The sequence below is a fragment of the Populus euphratica genome, unplaced genomic scaffold (assembly GCF_000495115.2).
Source record: "Populus euphratica unplaced genomic scaffold, PopEup_1.0 scaffold1531.1, whole genome shotgun sequence".
In the NCBI taxonomy this organism is placed as follows: Eukaryota; Viridiplantae; Streptophyta; class Magnoliopsida; order Malpighiales; family Salicaceae; genus Populus; species Populus euphratica.
The window spans coordinates 10,221-32,740 of record NW_011501379.1 but is presented as its reverse complement, the minus strand read 5'-3'; the positions used below and the strand labels follow the sequence as shown (position 1 = coordinate 32,740).

Sequence of the window (22,520 nt, the reverse complement as noted above, 5' to 3'; positions counted from 1 at the left end):
AATGACTCAAAATTACATGTATTGAAAATACTATTTATATATCTTAGTGTTTTCAAACATTTTTTAAAAGTTGTTTTTATAACTTTACACAAAGCAGCGATAATCAATTTATTAATCTCTTAAGAGTTCTCTCATAAAAGCATGTTTATGCAAAGACAAATAGACTGCTTTTCTATCACCAAACACTTTTTATGCGTGCGGTAACAGCTCCAATCACAAAAACAAACTAACAGGCCCTCGCAATCACAATCACAAATGACCAGACAGAAGACAGATGAACGCAAAATCACAAAAGCTGAAAGCAAAAGGAATTTATTCAAAGCTTTAAATCATCTATATCTCAAAATACTAGCACACCTACCGTCCTTGTAAAGTACCTTGTGGTTTATAATTATATGTAAGAGCATCTACTGGAGTCCGTGTCCGGATAAGAGCGTTTGGTCTGGTTCTTTATTCTGACTCGCACTTCGCTCGACAATTTGTTTCCGTTTCTATAATAAGCTAGCTTGAAGAGGGGCAAGGCATCTCATCCACAGCATTCTATATCTACAAAGCATGCATTATGTCAGCAAAAGGCATCCCTAATGAAGTCATAATTGTGACCAGAAAATGGGCCAGCTCCTTCGACAAATTACAAAGGGGAAAAGGAAAACGAAAAACAGTACATTCAACTGAACTCACAATTCTCACTAGGAAATGGCACATCACTGTGAAAGAAGAGGAAAAGACAACAGCATCTGTAATAAAAATACTATGCCACAGAAACCAGGCTTTGGCAGGAAATTTAGAATGATATGCAGGTGTAATGTTCATGTATATGCCACTACATCCGATTCATGGCATTTCATACTAATTGCAATTGGCTCAATTTACAAAACTTTGCACCATTTTCTTAAATTCCTGCATTTATTAAGAAGAGATACTTCCAAACAAAATACCCAGGAAGCTCATTCACCTCTCAGTGCTATGTTTGCCTACAAGTCCACACATTTACTGAACCAGGATTAAGAGATATAGATCAGCAAAAAGTTTAAAAGCTAGAGAGCTTAGATTTCAACTAGGAAAAGAGCTATATTTGCTTCAACCAAGCCACATTGCACCAACTGCTCAAAGGTGTACTCCTAGTCCTTGACCAAGATTTTTTGAGATTCTTGAAACCACCAGAAAAAAAAACCATCTCAAATTAGATAGTAATCAACATTTATCATCCTTTTCAATTGATCGGATACATCGCACAAGTTGAATTAGCACCTTTTCAGGCCTGATTCACCATTCATACCCTGAAAATGCTCAGTCCAACCATCAAATCTTTACACAACTATCATAAGTTGAACTAGACAGTCCATTAAAAAGGGCACCAGCTATTACACCATGGGTCCACCACCAAAGAGTGCTGGCTGCAGTTACTGTTAGGATTTGGCCCATTAAACATAACAAGGATCACCTGTCTGTGCTACCAATTTCAGACACGGATGTAGAATCACCCAGGTGTTATTTGCTCTGTGGAGCTAACCTCCAGGAAGCATCTGTGTCTTGTAAACTACCACTTCTGTTTAAGTTCAGAAAGGTTAAAGAAAAGAAAAAACTGCAACTTGATTATCTTCACCAAATAAATCCTCTATTTTTTTCTGCAACAGCACAATGAACGATTTGTTCAAGGCAAGTCTTCCTTTCCTCCTATCTTTGTAGAAAAAGGTGCAAAAGTGCACAATTCAACTACAGCGATAACAATAGTTGTACAATGTGCACTGTAAGGACAATGTTGGCAACACTGTAACTGATGCTTGAGCTTCTAGCAGATGATAATGAAAATGGGTAGCAATGAACTATATTTGCAACATTCAATACAATGTGCATTGTAAGGACTAGGGATCAACTGATAAAACCAGAAAGAAGAATGTAACAAAATGCTTGGATAATTGAAAAAAAAAAGATACAGAAGAGGAATGAATCAATGCATAGATATTTGGAGAAAACAAACAAAAAATTGCATTAGTTATATAAGAGTAAGAGATGCACGCAACCAAATGCTATCAAAAACGAGTTTGTTTGCACTGGTTTGAAAATAATACATCAGTTTATGTGTTCAGTAGTTATAAGATTTTCACAAATGCATCACCATATGCTGTAAAAAGAAAATCCATGCCAAAATATACCTTCCTATTAAATGTCAATGATAAGATTGTGAAATTGTACTTAAACTGAGCCAGAACTTGCAGCATGTGAAGCTTGCACTTTAGTATTGGGATCACTTGTTGCATTGACGACACCAACCTCCGGTTGCTGACTGTTCAATTCTGCAACTGAACTGTCTACACTGTTTGATACAGAAGTGGTGCCAGTTCTACTATCATCTCTGGTTTCTAGACGCTCCATCATGCGAGATACTGTTGCAATTCCAGCATTGACCTCTCTTCTAACTTCAGAACCTAGATCTGCGATGGTAGTATTGCGAGTGAAAAGTCTCTCTTTCCATCCCCTAGTACTCTTTGAAATCGACTCTTTGTATCTGGAGAGGAGAAACAAATGAAAATCAATTCATGAGCATAGAGAGCAGAAATTCATCAAACATTTCAATATTATCAAACTGTCAAATGTTTCCAACAAATTGATACCTCATTGACACTGCATTGAATTTAGATTTGATAGACTCTGAAAATGACTGAAGGTCTGGCGGCCCTGCTCTGTCTTGACTATTTGGAGAAGACTGATTAGGAGACCTTCATATAACAAAATTCCAGTTAGACTGACAGAAATTGGTGAAGAATGTTCATTTATAACTACAACAGTGACCAACAGTTAAAAAAAAAATCAAAATTAAATTTGTCCCTGCACCTATTGTCCATGGAATTTGCATGTTGATTGGTAAAACTGGATCCAGAAGCTGAAGCAGAACATGGATCAGCCAGGGCTTCAGAAGACAGTGGTGTGATTGGTTGTAGAGAAGATTCAATTGGTTGGGAAGATGGTGTTGCTATTGTGATTGCAGAAACAGGTTCACCTTCTCTCTGAGTTGGGGAGGAAGAAATTGAGCCAGCAGGGGATCCATTGGGTTGACTCGAGAATACTAAGACCTGTGGATGACCTTGAGCTGATGACCTGTTCCGCTGCCCCTCCCTTCTAGCAATACGACGCCGCCCCATTGCCGCAGCAGCAGTCAAGTGCTGTATTAAACGCTCTTCAAGTTCAGCATCATTTGCACCCACTGGCAACTGCATTTGACACACCATTGAATTTGATCACAATTAAGCTTATGGTTTGTCAAAAAGAAAGGCTTGCGACTAGCAGAGGTGGGTTACAGACATGCTGTAATTCAAAGTCTCCAAGGGCTGGATGATGAAATATGGTGGCATTTCTTGATGGATTAAACCTAAAACTCCTCTCCTGTTCTACAGCCTCAAGTAATTCCTGACTGCCAAAGTAAGAAAAATAAGAAATTCACTTTTCAAACTAGTAGCAAGGAAAAATAACAGGAAAATATGAGGGCAGCAAAAACAATTGAACCTCATCGGATCCTTCAAACTGATGGGTTGCCAACACATAGGGCACTGGGAACTCCTTTGACACCTGGAACATTAAATCCAAATTAGCAATCATGTCAACCTAAATTCATCTATTTAGACTGAAAATAGGATTTCTACCTCAGCTTCACCTTTTCTTTTTTCTGGCAAAGCTTCATGTGTTATGTGTCCGATTTAAATAAAGGTTTACTTATGCACATGAAGATAAGAGGAAAGGAGAGACTGGAGAAGGTAGGGTCGTCCTGCCCTAGTGATATGATACTGTGCCTTTATAGTCAAAAGTGCCTTTGCACTTCTCATTAGGTTCCTATAACAACACAAGTCCCCTCACCCCCCTGCCAAGGAGCTTCAAAGACTGCATGTTACAAGGGAGAGAAAGGAGGATAATTCCCATTTGTACAAATTGGAGGGATTGCATATTACAAGTCAAGAAGGATACAGGGATCCTTCATTTCCTTCACTAAGTCTTCATATACCATGCCAAATATGGGAATTTTTCCCATCCATCCTCCCACCGTATCTCCCAACAAATTGAACCTAGAAGAGCAATTTGTACATAATGAGGCTATCCAAGATTGTCCAATGCACAGCTATCTTCATTGCTACGCTCCCTGATCAATCAAAGTCAGTCTACTTGGCCAATAACTAGGTAAAGTCCCCTGCCAGCACCATCCATCCAACCCTACAACTACCCTGACACCTATAAATGCAGCAATTTAAGTAAAAAAATAAATGAAAATACCATTCAAGAATGCACTGGAGGTGGAACTCATGCTTGCAACTGGTCACCTGCAAAAAAAAAAAAAAACAGTGTGGATTTTGTGAAAAAAAGATGTGGTTTCATTTAAGTTAAATTATTTTATTTTATTGAGTCAATTATTTACCTATAAATAATCAAATGAATTAATAAATAAATAAAAGCATTGATTAATTAATTACTACATACAGTTGAGGGATCACTGTCGCAGAAGTTTTCCAGGCAAATACTGCAAGCATCATCACACGCTTCCTGTATCCCTCCTTCGACGAAAGCTGCAGCAGATACTGTTAAATGTGCTTCACTCTTCTTCTTTCTCTCTTCAATTCCCTACAAAACCCAAAAAAAAAAATCTTAAAATTGACAACAAAAAAATAAACACCGCATATTCGTAGAATTGCACAAATAAATTTATTTGATTCACTATGCATGCAAATTCAAACACGAAATTTTTTTGAGAGAAATCATACCTCCATGAAATCTTGACGGCTTTTTCGAAATAATAATTTACTTCTCTGACGCAGATCGACCTCCAAGAGCGAGTTATTTAGAGGAAATAATTAAATAAATAATCTATATTACATTTTGTCATTGATAATTGTTTGATAAGGCGAAGATACAGGACGAGAGTGATAGTGATAGGATTATTATTATTATTATTTATAACAGAAATAAAACTAATCCGTGTGGAAGAACACAGATATTAAACGTGTTTTACTGTAGATTATAATAGCAAAATTATATTCTTATCCTTTATTAAAACCATTATAATTGACATATAGTGGTAAATTATTATTTTTATAGGGTTCATTTTGTCTTTTAAGGGGCATCTTTCTCCTTAACTATGGTCAGGAGTATTGTTTGTTTTTCACTTTTTTAGAACAGTGCAATTGACTTTATTACCCTTAAAAAAAACTTCTCAAGACATCCTTGCAGGGCCTAATTTGTCATTTTATGATGGTATTTTAGCAATAATTATTTGGTTCTCGAGTAATGCTACCTTTGACATAAAAAAACATGCGTTAGCCACTGTGCCGCCTTTGATTGGCACATATAAATTATGAGGTGGTGAGAAAAAATGTTTTATTATATCATTGGATGCATCGTGATATTTCCTGTTTTTAGATATCATATGTATAATGATAATGAATGGTTTGACCCCAGTTCAATTTTCTTTTTTTCTTCCATTTTTCTGTTATATGCCTTAGTTTTTATATTGCCCATTAAAAAAAATACAATTGCACTTTTATATTGCCCATTAAAAAAAACACAATTGCACTTGAATTTTTTTTCTTTTTAGATTCGATTCCTGTTTTATTAAGAAAAATCATTTTAAAATGAAAAGTTTTATTAATTTTATTCTTTTTAAGTTTTTCATCTCTCGAACTTAATTTCTATTTTTTGGTTTTTTTTTATATGACTTATAAAGATTTTATTTGTTTCTTGTGATTTCATCTTTTTTTTTCCTCTAGTTTTTTTATCAATATTTTTGTAGTTTTTAATTTCATCCTTTAAATTAAATTTATATAAAAAAATTAATAGTAATAATATTTATTTCAGTTTGGTCATTCTTGTTTTGATTTTTTATTTGTTTTTTTTTGCTTTTTTTCAAAGTTTTTATACGTTTTAATTCATCACAAATCAAGTTTATGATTTTTTATTTTAATAATAATAATAATAATAATAATAATAATAATGATAGCAATAATGATAATGATACTAACAATATTGTTAATAATACGACTAATAGTGATGATAATGCTAATAATAATTGTAATAATCTAATTCTGAGTTATTCCTCAAAAAAAAAAATTCAAAATAAAAATGAAGGTTGGTAACCTGGAGAAAGCAAATCGGGGAATCAAATTGCAATTTTAAAGAAAATTTAAAGTCTAATTGTACCTTATTATGCCAAAAAAATAAAAATAAAATGCAAATTCAAGGTCAAATTAAATAATTATTGGAGGAATTTGAATAAAAATTAAGTCTAAGGACATAATTAAATTTTTAATAGGCCAATTTGAATTAATCATGGGCCAAATTAAATTTTAATTATGTTTAAGAATTAATTTAGGTCCAATTAAAGGATTTAATTAAGTGCAAGGACTTAATTATACTTTAAATGGGTCAAATTAATTTTATTTGGTGCTTAATTGGTGAAAAATTAAATTTGGGAGCCTAATTTGCGTTTAATTGAGAAAATTAGAATTTTAAAAGACCAAATTTAATTTTTACTAAGTTAATTGATTGAAATTAAAAGTTTAATTGCATTAAATAAAAAAGGTTTATGGTCATTTAGGGTTAAATTGAAAGCAATTGAAAGAAGAAGGATTGAAATGAACTTTGGCAAACAACAAAACTCATCATTGTTCATTATCTTCTTTTTTTCTGAAAAATGCTGATCCAATTATCTACTTTGCAGCTGCATTTAATATACCTAATGTCCACCAAATATGGCAAATCTTACATGAAAATGATTCTATGCACTTTCTCTATAACTCCATGTAACTCATTCAGGCTAAATGACAATACATCAACGTTGGTAATAGCCTAAAAAAACCTACTTCGTTAGTTTTTGTCTGCAGATTTGACAATTGGGGATGCCTACTTTGAATAAATGGTTGGGATCCTTTCCAACTGAATTAAGGGTTGAAAATTTCTTCCAGTATAGAAAAGATTGCTCTCTTCCACCACTTATAAATAGGGAAGGAATTTATGGCCTGAGGGAGAAGAAAATCAGGTCCAAAGTCAGCCAGAAAAACAGTTTTTCTTCCGGTTTATGCACATTTCTTCTTTCTTTCTCTCTTTATCGTGGCCTTCAGCCACCACCACCCTCATCACCAATCTTCCCACCATCACCTTCACCACAGGAAGCCAACACAATCACTAGCCAACCACCAAGAACCATCGTCAGTTTCTCTTCTCTGCAGCCCCTCCCGCATGTTTTTTCTTCTTCTTTTGTTTCCTCTGCCGCTGGCCACCATCTCTATCACAGCCCCAGCCATCGTCCTCATGTCAGCCCCTCACCATTTTCGTCACCAATTGGCCACTACGACTCTCTTCCTCTTCTTCTTCCAACGTTTCTCTCTCCTCTATAACCTTTTCTTCTTCCTTCCATAGCCGACATTGGCCTCCACTACTGCAACCACCGGTAGCACACTGTCAGTCTTGGCTAGACCAACATCACACCAGGTTGTCCTGCCTCTCTCCCCTGCCCCTTCTTCTTCGTTGCCTCTGTTCAGTGAATAAAAGACGTGAATTATAATTCACGTCCTACTGTTTATGCAGTGGACTACACTTTTTTTTTTATCCAAAAATTTTCAAAAAAATCATTTAAAAAAATTGTGATTTTCTCGCATATTTTTCTACCAATTTTATATAATATCGGGTCGTATATTTATACTGTAAAATAAAAATCTAGCATTAAAATACCTGATTTTCTCTAAAATTATTAAAAACAATTCAAAACATTTTCAAAAAACTCAAAAAACTTTTAAATCAATTTCTCTTTCTAAAAATAAAAAAATATTTTTATTTTCATGCATATGGCTAAATCCTGAAATCTTTACAAGCATATTGTTCATAAAACAAATTGCATCTTTTTCATGCTTAAAAAAATCCAAAACTGGATATCGTGACCAATTTATTATTATCCATTAAGATTTGGCCAACATGTCAAAAATATTTTTCTAATTTTTTTAGGTTCCAAATGTAGACTTTGATATTTGTGGGATGTAAAATTACACGATAAAGTATACCCTCAAGTATTGAATATACAAGGTGTAAATAAATGCGATGTTAAAATTCAGATCTTAGAATGATTAGGATTTAACCAAATAATGTAGAAACTTTTTCATGAAGAGAGATTTTCTTTGAGTCTTAAAAAAGACCAACAAATAGAAACCCGACTGACACGACTAAAAGATTGATGTCTTCTTCTAAGTGCAGGAGTGTCGAAGTAATAAATAACCAGACAAGACCGGAGTTAAACCACAACGAGGTTAATTGTATAAATTATAGATAACAATAATATAACAACAACAACAATAATAACAATAATAACAACAACAACAACAACAACAACAATAATAATAATAATAATAATAATAATAATAATAATAGGAGCAGTAGCCGCAACAGTAGTAGTAATAATAGTAATAATAATAGTAATTGTAGTAGTAGTAGTAGTAAAATAATAATAATAATGATGAAGAAGAAGTTGATGAGAACTTTGAGATGGAAGATTAATGTAAGGATTAAACAATGATAACAACAAATGTCAAGGTTAGAGGATCCACTAATGGTATGTCAAACAAATGGTATAAACTCTTATTATTCAATTGGAAACCACACACAAATGAGGTTCCAATCAGATTATATATTTTTAACATGATTACATTAGTTATCTTATTTGAGTAATGTTAATACTTGTAAATGTTGTCAGACATTCATGATTATAATTTATGTTAACAACAAATCAAGTTCCTTTCGTAACACGCGTGTCGGTTATACCATACAATATGGGTTATGAAGTGCCAAGTATTTGTTGTACCAAGTGTTATACAACATAAATCTAGATTAATCATTTAACAAGCAAAGTATTAAAGAGTGAACAAGCTAACAAATACAAAACATGTTAGTATCAAACATTAAGGTCCATATTTAGTTTACAATATACGTATTTTGACACTATTAGTGTAACCTTTTCACCTTGATATAATTAACTTAGCTAAACATAATGAAGAAAAGAAACATGAATAAACAACATAAGAACATAAATAAGATAAAAGTTAACTAAGTAAAGGAAAAGAAATGAAAGACATGAACAAGATATTAATAAAAGCAAAACTTAAATATTACAAAAATACAAAGAGAGAAAGCAAGAGCATGATCTTGATCTAGAAATAAAGATGCCTAAATGCATGGCAAATGCCTCCTTTTATAGGCTAAAATTAAGAACTACTAATTTGATGAGTGAGTGACCAACTCTTGACTTGGTGACAATCTTTATCTTTTCTTGTCTGCCCAAAACATCATTAATAACGTCAGAATTAGAACAAAAACATGAAAGTTCTAGGAAATTATCTTAGCTTTCTAGAAAAAAACAATTAAGGTCATTTGGACTTCTAAAACTCTAGATATAGGTCAAACACTAAACAGTATTCGGGCTGTAGGACAAATTCAAACTTCTTCATTGTTGTTATAATTTAGACTTGAAAATGATATTTTTAAATCGTGAGCTCCCCATGAAAGTTGTAGGCCTATGTCTTACTTTTCATCCATATAAAGTAGATCTAAATCCGAGATCTACAGCTCCAAATATGACCCAATTACCGAATAGTGTTCTGGTTTGGACTGCACCCATATCTCTTTTCTAAGTTTGGCCATCTCTTTGTCCTTTTAATTTCAATTCTTAAACTCATCAATCAGTCCTTTCATTTATGTGATAGGACTGCATTTAAAATGAACATTTACCACAAATTAAAGGTATCTTATATTATTCGATATGTTATTATAAAACATGTTTTAGTTAAGGAGTTATTGATACTTCAAGTGCAAAATGATGATATAAAATCTTAATAAAAATACACTTTTAAGTACTAATCACACACCCTAACTATCTTATTACTAGCCCCTAGTAATCAAAGTATTAAAATAGAAAAATAATTTATAAATTCCACAAAGTAAGGTATTCATCATTCAACTTCCATTAATCTATCCAGATAAACAAGCTCTCATTAAATTTATATATCTGCTGAATACCTCTTAAACAAGATATTAATAAACATTTCTTTTGTACTTAATATATCAACACATAGTTATGGAGTTTTATTTGAAAGAAAACAAAATTTTTATTCTAATGTTTAAGGTTAACTTCCTTGGGTTGAGATTTTACACACACACACACACACACACACACACACACACACACACACATCTAATGAATCCCAGACTAGTTGGTCTTAGGGCATTAGATATTGAGACACCCTTATGAGCTTAGTAAATAAGGTTGCAAATATTGATACATAGATAGTGCAATGTTTGATTTCCTTAAACTTTTCTCATCAATCCATGTAATAAACATTGGGCCAATAGCTTCCAAATCAGTTGACTTTAGGGTATTAGGTGTCAAAACACTCCTTCGGGCTTTATTACTTAGGTTGGGGAGGCTACGAAACCAAACTTATCTATATTTTTATTATCATTATTTTTTTTTTGTGCTTTTTTTTTTGTTTTTTTCAAATTATATACTATCCATTTACCTTAGTTGTTACCTTTAACAAAAGAATATAAATAATATAATAATCCAATGTGCAACCCACAATCATATGTTAAAGTGTGTGTTTGTGTGTGTGTGTGTGAAAATTAAGGTTTAAGAATATATGTTAAATGAGTATATGAGTAGAATTAAGTGACAACAATGCGAGAGTTTGTAAGCCTAAATATTTCAAGAAGTATTATGATAAACCTTCTTAAGAATGGTTACTAAAATGCGCCTCAAGAGTCACTTTAACAAAAGAGCTCATTTACTCTGGCATCCTAGTAACAACAATTTTGCACATGCTTTATGAAATAAAAAATGCTTTTAGTTAAATTTTTTTTATCAACTACTACCCTCTTCCCCCCAACCAAAACGAGACATTGTCCTTAATATCCTAAGGTAGAAAGATAGAGTATAGAAGACATCACCTGAAATAATGAATAATGACAAACCTGAAACACACTTAAATAAATATAAGAAACAACAAAACATAATAATAAAACCAAAAGACATAAAAATTCACAAATAAAGGCTTAAATCCAATATAAGCTTTTTATGGCTTTTCTTAGATAACCAATTTATGTGACTCATGGAGGGATCAATTATAGGAATGAAAGATTGTAGTTTGTTAATCAATTGTTCAGCAGTAGTAGCAGAGATTATGATTTGTCGTGCCGAAAATATTAGAAATTCTTGTTCCACAGCATGATCAAGAAACGACAACAACTTATCATAATAACCATTAACAGTTAACAGACCTTTGGCTTTATGATAAATATGCAGTTGAGCCCAAAAAAAAATATAAAAGATCTCTTCCAATATGCTCAGACCACCTGGTAAGGCATTGAAGGCATCAGCGTGTTTCAACATTACATTCATTTGACCAGACATTGTGAATACCTATAGTTCCTCTCTAATTGTTTTTCCAATGAAGTTTTCTTGTGCTAAAGCTTTAGGGACGACCCCCAAAACTTAACTATCTCCTAAAAATACAACTAGTGACACACACCCCATTAACCCAAGAGTGTCTCCCTCGTACACTAAATTAATCTTTCTCTCAGTTAGTACCTGACCAAGATGATTTGCTAATTCTAAAAACTCCTTTTCTTTCCCAAGACTAGATCCATAGAAAACACAAACATTTCTTATGTGATGACCTGAGGAACTTGTCATTTCTATGCACTTCTATATTTGTTGAATGTATAGGTTGAGTAGAAATGAAAGGAAGGAATAGAGGATTTTATATAAAAGAAATTAAAAAGGCTATATGTAGGCAAGCTGGAGTCTCTCTCCCTCTCTCTCTATCTCTCCATTTATTTATTTATTTTTGAAAAACCATCTGTATATACAGGTAGCTGTGATTGTGACTTACATCTTCCCTTAGTTTTACATCCAAGAACGACTTAAACACCCTCTACGGGTCGGGGATAGGCTTCTCATCCAGTTTTCTTAAAAACTAGCAAACAGGGTCTTTTTTAGTCAAATTCTCAAAACTAAGTCGATCATGTTCTTTATGGAAAGGGGGTCATAAATCATGAGATGCACAATGCACATCTCCATCAGGATATGTCTTAAAAGTTAATAAAAGATTATCTAAAGATTCCTTATATTTTGAAATAAATCTTGACTTTTGACAATTTTCACAAGTTTTGTAGAATGCATGTGAGTCCTTGAACATGGTGGGCCAATAAAATTCATTTTAAAAGATTTTTTCAGTTGTCTTTTTCGACGAGAAATAACTCTCACGTGCTTCAGAATGACAAAGTTTAATGGCACTACTTACCTCATTGTCAGGAATGAATATTTGAAATATTTGATCAGGATAATATTTGAATATGTAAGGGTCATCTTAATAAAAGTTTTGCACGTCGCTCAAAAACTTTCTTTTGTTTTCGATACTCTAGTGAGCTGGCAAAAATCCTAAAGCAAGAAAATTGATATTTTTAGCAAACCAAGCATTGAATTAAGAAAAAGTAAGGATTTATTAGGAAAGTAACCATCGATTGGTGTATGTTGGATGTTGAATCTATTGTCACTCTTGAAAAAAGATCTACATCAACATTTTCGGTGCGTTTTTCATTCGTGATTTCTTCCTGAGAATAAATCATTTGTAAATCTTCAAATTTATCCAACTCCATTTTACTTAAAGTATATTCAAGTTGATCATAAACTAATTTTTCAATATGATTTACTTCTTGTAAATCATTTAACTTGATTCATATGTTGGCTTCCAAAACTACTTGTATTTGCATTGTATTGCCCCTTGAGATTTTGTTGTGGTTGAGATGGAAACTTACCTTTCTCTTGAAAACTGAGAGCAGATGTCAATTTTGCAAGAGTATTTTTAAAATATGTCATGCTCTGAGTAAGTTAAGTATTGATTATCTCTTGCTTTTCAATGAATGCATGCAATGTTTCCTCAAGATTTCTTCTAAAAGGTAGAGCATGAGGAGATGCATATCCATAAGAATTTTAAAAATTATGTTGTGCTTGAAACGATGGGTATGAAGTTTGTGCATTGTTATTATCACTCTTCCAACTGAAATTTGGGTGATTTCTCCAACCAGGGTTGTATGTTTGCGAATATGGGTTATGATTGGGTCTTTGAAAACTATTTAAAGCATGAGCTTGTTCATGGAGACATTCCTTAAAAGAAGGGAAGGTTGGATTGTCATTGGTTGAGTGTTTATTTATTTCACAGATTTGACACACAATGTCTTGAACAGATTTTAATTGACCACTCTTTTTTAATTCTAGTGCCTCGACTTTTCTAGCTAAAGATGCAAACTTGGCTTGGAGGTCATGATCTTTCCTAAGGTTGTGCATACCTCCACTAGATGTATGAGGTTGAGTTTTACTCGGTGCCTTATAAGTACCTGCGGTGTCCCAATTTTAAGCATTTTCAGCTAACAAATCTAAGTACTCCATTGCTTCATCAAGGTCTTTATCTTCAAAAGTTCCATTGCATATCAATTCAACCATTTTCCTATCTTTAGGTGTTAACCCTTCATAAAAATATGAAACTAATCTCCATCTTTCAAAACCATAATGAGGGCAAGTATTAAGCAAGTCTCAATATCTATTTCAACATTGATAAAAATTTTCTCCTAGTTTTTGAGTGAAAGTGGAGATTTGTCTTTTCAAAGAGTTTGTTCTATGAGATGGAAAAAACTTCTTAAAAAATTATTATTGTTTCAAATTTTGTAGCTATGTTTTAGCTTTATCTTTTAATGAAAAAGAAGAAAGCTTTGATCTGATGGTGTTCATGCTACAATTTGAGTCATTATACATGTTGCAAACCTCCTCAAATTCCCTTAAATGCAAGTATGGATTTTCTAAATCTAAACCATGAAAAGAAGGTAAAAGTTGAATCATATCTAGCTTAAAATTAAAATGAAATACATCAAGGGGGAAAACTATGCATAATAGTGCACTTTTTCTTGTAAGATTCATGTGATCTCTTAGTATTCTAACACGGTTATTTTCATTATTCTCATCATGAAGGGATTGCTTATCTTCTTCGGCTATATTTTCTTAAAACGATGAGAATACCCTACAAAGTCTACCGCTTAATGTACATGACCACACTCTCATATACATATAGGAATAGAATAAAAAAAAAGAAGAAACAAAACAAAAGATACAAAGTTAGATATAAGAAAAGTGAAAAGAGAAAATAAAATAAATATTATAATTTGTACAAGAATTTACCCCCCGGTAAGGTTGCTAAAAACTTGACACTACTAAAAGATTGATGTCTTATCCTAAGTGCAAGAATGTCGAAGTAATAAATAACCCAGCAAGACTAGGGTTGAACCACAAGGAGGTTAATTGTATAAATTATAAATAAAAATAATACAACAATAATAACAACAACAACAACAATAATAATAATAGGAGCAGCAGCAGCAGTAGCAGCAGTAGTAGTAGTAGTAGTAGTAGTAATAGTAATAGTAATTGTAATTGTAATTGTAATAGTAGTAGTAATAATAATAAAATAATAATAATAATAATAACGAAGAAGAAGAAGTTGATGAGAACTTTGAGATGGAATTAACGTAAGGATTAAATAATGATAACAACAAATGCCAAGGTTAGAGGATCCACTAATGGTATGTCAAATAAGTATAGTATAAACTCTTATTATTCAATTGGAAACCACACACAAATGAGGTTCTAATCAGATTATACATTTTTAACATGATTACATTAGTTATCTTATTTGAGTAATGCTAACACTTGTAAATGTTGTCAGACATTCATGATTATAACTTATGTTAACAACAAATCAAGTTCCTTTCGTAGCACACATGTCGGTTATACTATAAAATATGGGTTATGAAAGTGCCAAGTATTTGTTGTATCAAATGTCATACAACATAAATCTAAATTAGTCATTTAACGAGCAAAGTATTAAATAGTGAACAAGATAACAAATACAAAACATGTTAGTATCAAACATTGAAGTCCATATTAAGTTTACACTATACTTATTCTTACACCATTAGTGTAACCTTTTCACCTTGACATAATAAACTTAGCTAAACATAATGAAGAAGAGAAACATAAATAAATAAGATAAAAGTTAACTAAGTAAAGGAAGAAAAATGAAAGACATGAACAAGATATTAATGAAAGCAAAACTTAAACATTACAAAAATATAAAAAGAGAAAGCAAAAGCATAATCTTGATCTGGAAATCAAGATGCCTAAATGCATGGCAATGCCTCCTTTTATAGGCCAAAATTAGAAACTACTGAATTGATGACTAATTGATGAGTGGGTGGTCACCTCTTGACCTGGTGACAATCTTTATCTTCTCTTGTCTTCCCAAAACGTCATTGATAATGTCTGAATTAGAACCATTTAAAAATATGAAAGTTCTAGAAAATTATCTCAGCTTTCCAGAAAAATAAATTAAGGTTATTTGGACTTCTAAAACTCTAGATATGGGTTAAACACTGAATAGTGTTCAGGTTGCAGGATAGATTTGGACTTCTTTGTTGTTGGTACAATTTGGACTTAAAAATAACCTTTTTAAATCTTGAGCTTCCATGAAAGTTGTAGGCCTATGTCTTACATTTTCATCTATATAAAGTAGAACCAAATTTGAGATCTACAGCTCCAGATATGACCCAATTACCGAACAGTATTCTGGTTTGGACAGCACCAGCATCTCTTTTCTAAGTTTGGTCATCTCTTTATCCTTTCAATTTCAGTTATTAACTCATCAATCATTCCTTTCATTTATATGATAGGCCTATATTTAAACTGAATATTTACCACAAATTAAAGGTATCTTATATTATTAGATATGTTATTATAAAACATGTTTTAGTTAAGGAGTTATTGATACTTCAAGTGCAAAATGATAATATAAAACCTTGATAAAAATGCACTTTTAAGTACTAATCACCGATTTAGAAAAAAAAAACAACCAAACAACTATGCAACTTATTTTAGGTAGGGTACACTGAGGATGATGCGTCTTCCCCTTGCACAACAAGTCCTTTACCCAAACTCTCGCAAACTATAGGTTCTTAATGATTATAATATTAGAAGGTGACTTTTAAAAATTAATCATAATTTTATGATTAAATCCAAAACCCTTTCGAACACACAACTCCTCACACAAGAGGCACAACAAGAGCCTCCACCGTTGCCAGATGACATCACGTCAGCTCGCACCCCGTGACAAGATGGCGACTCCACTAGGGACTTACCTTGTTTTGTCGAACTAAGCTTTGCTTGTTTAATTGTTTGTCTTTTTACTATTCTTTAATTTTAGCTTGTATTTTTATTGCTTTAGTATACATTTTAATTTTGCGAATAAACACAATCTTAGGTTAGGTGGGGAGTAGCGGTCTACCTCATAACTTTTGGTTAGGTTTCAGATTTCGTGAAACATTTAACTATGAGTTAAGTGTTTACTCAGTAATGGTGGTCACATTATGCCCCAACCATTCCTTATAAGCCCTTATATTGCCTTCACGTGAGGTGGTCACTAGATAGTTCATAGACCCTTTTAAGAATTAGGTAGAAAGCCTACCTATCATGTAATGATCTAAAACCTTCCTTTAGAGCATGAACTCCCTTCAGTCATTCTACTAGGTTTTTATCATTCATACTCAATATACATGTACATATATTTGCATCCATACACATACATACATGTAATAGGTTGAAATAGAGGTCCCCAAAGAGCCTACAACACCCGACTCTGAGCAAGAAACGTCGAAGATGAAAAGCAAGCCTACCATGACGCCCATTTCCAAGAAGAGTTAGAGTCCATAAATGCAAGGGTGGCTCGCCTCACTAACTTACTCGAGCAAACACTTTGAAATGACTCTGGTGAAGGTTCTTTTAACCAGCCTCCTATTTTTTTCCAGCCTATGGCAATAGCTCAACCTGAAGAAACAACGAGTGAACATGGTTAAGAACCTCCACATAATCCAATATTTGTGCACTCAGCAACTCTGATACCAACCCCGCAATCATAGATGCATTTGCCAATAAATCCTACAAGACTAAGTATCTGATGACATTAATAAGGTGGCAGCACTAGAAACCTGAATCAGACCCATTGAAGGGGTAGACTTGTACGATCCAATATGGGTAGCAAAAACGTGTTTGGTCCTAAATATAGTTGTTTCAAAGAAGTTTTGTGTTCCTAAATTTATCAAATATACTTGAACACAATGCCCCACTCATCTCAAATCTTACTACAATATGATGGCAGAAGTAGTACATGATTAAAACTACTGATGCACTTTTTTTAAGATAGCTTAAGTGGGGTAGCATTAAACTGGTATATGAGATTGGACAACACCAAAATCAGTAAATGAAAAAACTTGGTGGATGCTTTTGTCAAGCAATACAAGTACAATATAGACATTACTCCTGATAGAACTAGTTGTCCAATCTAAAGAAAATATGCAAGGAAAGCATAAGGGAATATGCTCAAAGATTGAGAAATCTAATTGCTCAAGTACATCCTCCACTTTTAGATAAAGAGATGGTGACTCTATTTGCCAACAAGCTCAAGACGTCATACTACGAGCATGTGATGGTTAGTTCGGCCCGGCAATTTACTGATACTATAACAGTAGCTGAGTGAATAGAGCAAGGAGTCAAAAGTGGTAAAAACTTTGCGTCCACTAAGAAAATAGGCTTTGAAGTTAAAAAAAAAAAAAGATTGACCATATTGAGGGTAGCTATAAAGGTAGGAAGAACCCATCCTCTTCACCCTAAGTTGCCAACATCAATTTCAACTCTTTTTTTACTGCTAGAAAACCTGAGTCTCAAACCAAACACCAAAGAATCCAAGAACAATTGCCTTCATTATTGTTGCCTTTAAATGAGATATACCAAAAGTTACTAAGCATTGGACATGTAGCTCCCAAACCTCTCATGCCTCTACAACCACCTTACCCCAACTGGTACAAGCCCGACCTTACTTGCGAGTATCATGCTGGCACCACGAGACATAACATTCATACTTGCAGTGCCTTCAAGAAGAGGCTCATACATTTGATTAAAGTTGGATGGATAACCTTTGAAGGAACTCCAAACATGGGTTCATACCCTCCACCCAATCATGCTTCAGGTACTGGATCAGTGAATGCATTGGAGGTGAAATGCTCTAAAAACCTCAAAACACAAATGGAAAGAGTTGGATGAAGTGTGCATTCTTAAGGATAGAGGATGAAGTTCTGCAACAAAATAGGATGATGGAGTTTGCCCCTTATAATCGCCTTCATTTGATTATGTCTGCAAAGTTATTTTGATTTTGTCATATTTTAACCTATTTTAGTCTTGTTAGCAATTCGACTCATAATGCCACAAAACTCTCTATCAAATGAGCATTTCTTGTTAATAAGATCATTTGTTTATAATGTGCCTTCATTTTTGTTGTTTCATGTAAATAACACACTAAACACACTATATACTAAAAAAACCACTACACCAAGAATTCTTTGGTGTTTTCTCTTCTTTCTTTTTTTTCCAAAAACAAGCATGACCCTATGTTTTCACAAGGATTTTTTGGGAAATCAAAGTCTCATTACAAAAACAAAAATTAAATTGGTGTTTGTTCTAATAAACAAATGCTAAAAATTTAAGTGATATCCTAACACTTAAAAAACCTGAAAGACAACCTGAACACTATGAGATAACTTGAAAGCTGAGTTTTGACTGCATGAATAATGAGAAAACATTTTGCATATTCACATGTGAGAAAGCAAAGCTTGCCGATTCTGAATGAATGCATTTGAAATGAAGAAAGACCATCTTTGATCATTCTTTCATGATGTTAAAAATCTTTTATAGTCCTTTTTTGAGCCTAATAACTTTTTCTTAAAAAAAATAACTTTGGTTAGGATCACACCCTATGCTGGGGGGCAAGTGCAAAAAACTCCTTAATGACTAAAAGTATCAAAACAACTCTAGAGGGCATGAAAAAGTCTTCAACGATAAAAGTGCCCAAACAACACTATGGGGCATGAAAGAAAAACCTTAATGATTAAAAATGCACAAACAAAACTGTGGGGCATGAAAAAGTTCAAAAAAAATTCAAGTGTGCCAAAAAAATCACTAATATAATGATACTCAAAACCAAAAGAAGAAAAAGCCCAACATTTGAGGGGCATCGTGGACCATTTCTCAAATCAATTCCAAGATCTAAAAAATCCATGAAAAAAAAAGAGGGGTTTGGGATATAAACACTAGTGATCCTCAGTTTTGAAATCCCTTCAATACCTTTTGAACCTATAAATATCTTTTTTTTTCATAGCCAAGAGCCCAAGCCTACGTTACGTGCCTAATCAAGCCCTTTCTAATCAAAGGCAAGCAATCTCGATCAGTAGACTTTGCTTTTCCATATGAAACAAGTCATTATTCATGCAAGCAACATGAATGCTTGCTTTGAAATCTAGTTCCTTAAAACCATCAAGTTGAAACTTAAACAATTTTGACCAATCAAACATCACTTCACTTCACCAAAAGCAAAACAAAATTTTTCAACACTTATACAAACCTATCCACGTGAATTGCTTGAATTTTTCAGGACAAATTTGTTTTAAACAAACATCAAAATAATTTTTTGTTTGGAATAACTTTGAAATTTCAAAAGTTCTTTGTGAAATCAAATCCTTGTAAATAACCAAATCTTCTTCCACATAGCCTTAGCCCCAAGGAAAACCCAAATTGAACATGATCAAGCTGGGGGGCAATCCACCAAAACATATAGGGTTGCCTCCATAATTCTAGAAAATATTAGGCGAAGCTGACAACCCTTTAGATAAAGGTTTGTGCAAAAAAAAAGTATGTTGATTCCATACTCTCCTAGAGGTCAAGATCACAAGATATGACTCAAGTAAGCAAGAGTAGAAAGAGCAATTAAAGTTTACTATCAAATACTCAAACATTTGAAAAAAAGAACTCCATGAAGAAAAGGGAACCTATATTTCTCAGGTAAGTATACATGCATATTGATCATGAGGCATTATTTTTATCCTTAACAGATTCGTGTTTCACTGTCACCTCTTTTTGAGCGGGCTGTTGAGCCCTCATTATTTAGATAGTGTGCTTTCTAGCCCTATCTACCTTTTTTTGAGTGCGCCTTAAAGCTCTCGACCATTTTAGGTAATGCGTTTTCTAACTTTACCTTTTTTTTAGTGTGCCTTTGAGCCCTCATCTCTTGGGTAGTGTTTTTTCTAACCCCACCTTCCTTTAAGTGTGCCTTAGAGCTCTCGACCACCTCAGATGGTGCGTTTTCTAACCTTACCTCTTTTTTAGTGCGCTTTCGAGCCCTCACCTCTTAGGTAGTGTGTTTTCTAACTCTACCATCTTTTGAGTGCGTCTTAGAGCCCTCGACCATCTTAAGTAGTGCGTTTTCTAACCTTACCTCTTTTCAAGTGTGCCTTCGAGCCCTCACCTCTTGGGTAGTGTGTTTTCTAACCCTACCTTCTTTTGAGTATGTCTTAGAGCCCTCGACCACCTTAGATAATGCATTTTTTAACCTTACCTCTTTTTAAGTATGCCTTCAAGTCCTTACCTCTTGGGTAGTGTGTTTTCTAACCTTACCTTCTTTTGAGTGTGCCTTAAAGCCCTTGACCACCTTATATAGTGCTATCTCTTTTCGACCACCTTATATTCCCCTTTGAATCCTATCTCTTTTCGAACTCTTTTTTGAGCTCCCCTCTCTTGAATAGTGCGCCTTCGAGCCTTATCTTGTCGTTCCTTCAAGACATTTCACTTTTGTGTTTTACCTAGGTCGTCATCCATCATAATCAAACCTCTTCGAAAACTCTTTTTATCTTCTATTTAGGTTGATTACCCATTACAATAAAACTATTTTAAGAAGTCCTCACATTTCTCACCACCTTTAAGCAATTTTCATGTGGGCAAGTCACCCATTACAACAAGACCACTTTGAAAAGTCATCATATTTTTCACCACTTTGAAAAATCTTTGCATTTTTCACCACTTTGAAAAATCTTCATATTTTTTGTCATAACCCAATTCTAGGTTATTTCCCAAAAATCATTTTTTTTAACAATAAAAATTAAAAAATAAAATAAAGGGTGACAATGTGGAAAAAGCAGATCAAAGATAGAAAAAAATCAAGCTGTAATTTTTTGAGGAAATTTAAGGTCTAGTTGTACCCCATTATACCTAAAAATTGAGAAAAATACAAATTCAAGGTGAAATTGAATGATTATTGGATGAATTTACATAAACATTGAGTCCAATGACGTAATTAAATTTTTAATAGACCAATTTGATTTAATCATGGCTAACTTAAAATTTAATTATGTTTAAGAATTAATTTGGGTCCAATTGAAGGATTTAATTAAGTGCAAGGACTTAATTACACTTTAAATGGGTCAAATTAATTTTATTTTGGGCTTAATTGGTGAAAAATTAAGTTTGGGAGCCTAATTTTGGTTTAATTAAGAAGATTGAAATTTTAAGAGACCAAATTTAATTTTTACCAAGTTAATTGATTGAAATTAGAGGCATAATTGTATTAAATAAAAAAAATTAGGGTCAATTTGGGTTCAATTGAAAGCAATTGAAAGAAGGAGGACTGAAATGAACTTTGCAAAAAAAGGAATCAGCATTGTTCATTATCTTCTTTTTTTCTCTGAAAAAGCTGATTCAGTTACCTACTGTACAACAACATTTAATGTACCTAACATACACCAAATTTGACAAATCTTATACAAAAATGATCCTCTGTACTTTATCTACAACCTCATGTGATCAATTCAGGCTAAATAACAATATATCATCTCTAGTGATAGCCTAAAGAGGCCAAGTCAATCAGCTTTTGTCTGCAGATTTTACAACTCATGATACCTACTTTGAGTTAATGGTTGGGATCCTTCCCAACTAAATCAAAGGCTGAAATTTTTCTCCATTATAGACAAGATTGCCCTCTTCCACACCTATAAATAGAGGTGATTTTATAGCCTGAGGGAGGAAAAATTCAGGTCCAAAGTCAGCCAAAAAACAAGTTTTTTTCTGATTTCTGCACATTTCTTCTTTCTTTCTCTCTCCATCATGACTTTCAGCCATCACCACCACCATCACCGGCTTTACCACCATCATTTCCATTAAATCAGCTCCTCTCCAATGGCAGAACAACCACCGTGACCTTTTTTTTCCTCCCCTTCCTCTCCTTCTTCTCCCCGTTGCAAGTTTTCTTCTTCTTCTTTCTTCCTCCGCCGGCCACCATCCTTGTCACAGCCTAAGCCGCCATCCTCACATCAGCCCCTCACCGTTTCTACCATCAACCGGCCACCAAACAACCACTGAGACTCTCTCTTCTCCTTTCAATGTTTCTCTCTCCTTTGCAACTTTTTCTTCTTCCTTCAGTAGTTGATGCCGACCTTTACGGCTACAATCACCGATAGCATGTCGTCATCCTCTACCAGATCACCACCACGCCAGATTGTCCGCCCACTCTCCCCTTTCC

The 22,520-nt window shown here is 33.5% G+C and overlaps 1 protein-coding gene across 3 annotated transcripts; it reads right to left on the bottom strand.

Moving 5' to 3' along the window:
• Positions 1-213: 213 nt before the first annotated feature.
• LOC105117792 (E3 ubiquitin-protein ligase RHF2A-like) lies at positions 214-5,046 on the bottom strand. Of its 3 annotated transcripts, XM_011015552.1 has the most exons (10): positions 4,749-5,046; positions 4,468-4,608; positions 4,264-4,310; positions 3,505-3,567; positions 3,304-3,412; positions 3,002-3,212; positions 2,836-2,911; positions 2,616-2,720; positions 2,157-2,509; positions 214-546 (listed from the first exon to the last, which is right to left on the bottom strand). In XM_011015552.1, the coding sequence occupies exons 1-9, from the start codon at positions 4,752-4,754 to the stop codon at positions 2,197-2,199; spliced, it is 1,071 nt and encodes a 356-aa protein (XP_011013854.1). In that variant the 5' UTR covers positions 4,755-5,046; the 3' UTR covers positions 214-546; positions 2,157-2,196. The 3 variants fall into 3 exon arrangements, with proteins under 3 accessions (XP_011013854.1, XP_011013852.1, XP_011013853.1); XM_011015550.1 differs by having other exon boundaries at positions 2,836-3,212; XM_011015551.1 differs by having other exon boundaries at positions 2,197-2,509; positions 2,836-3,212.
• Positions 5,047-22,520: the final 17,474 nt, after the last annotated feature.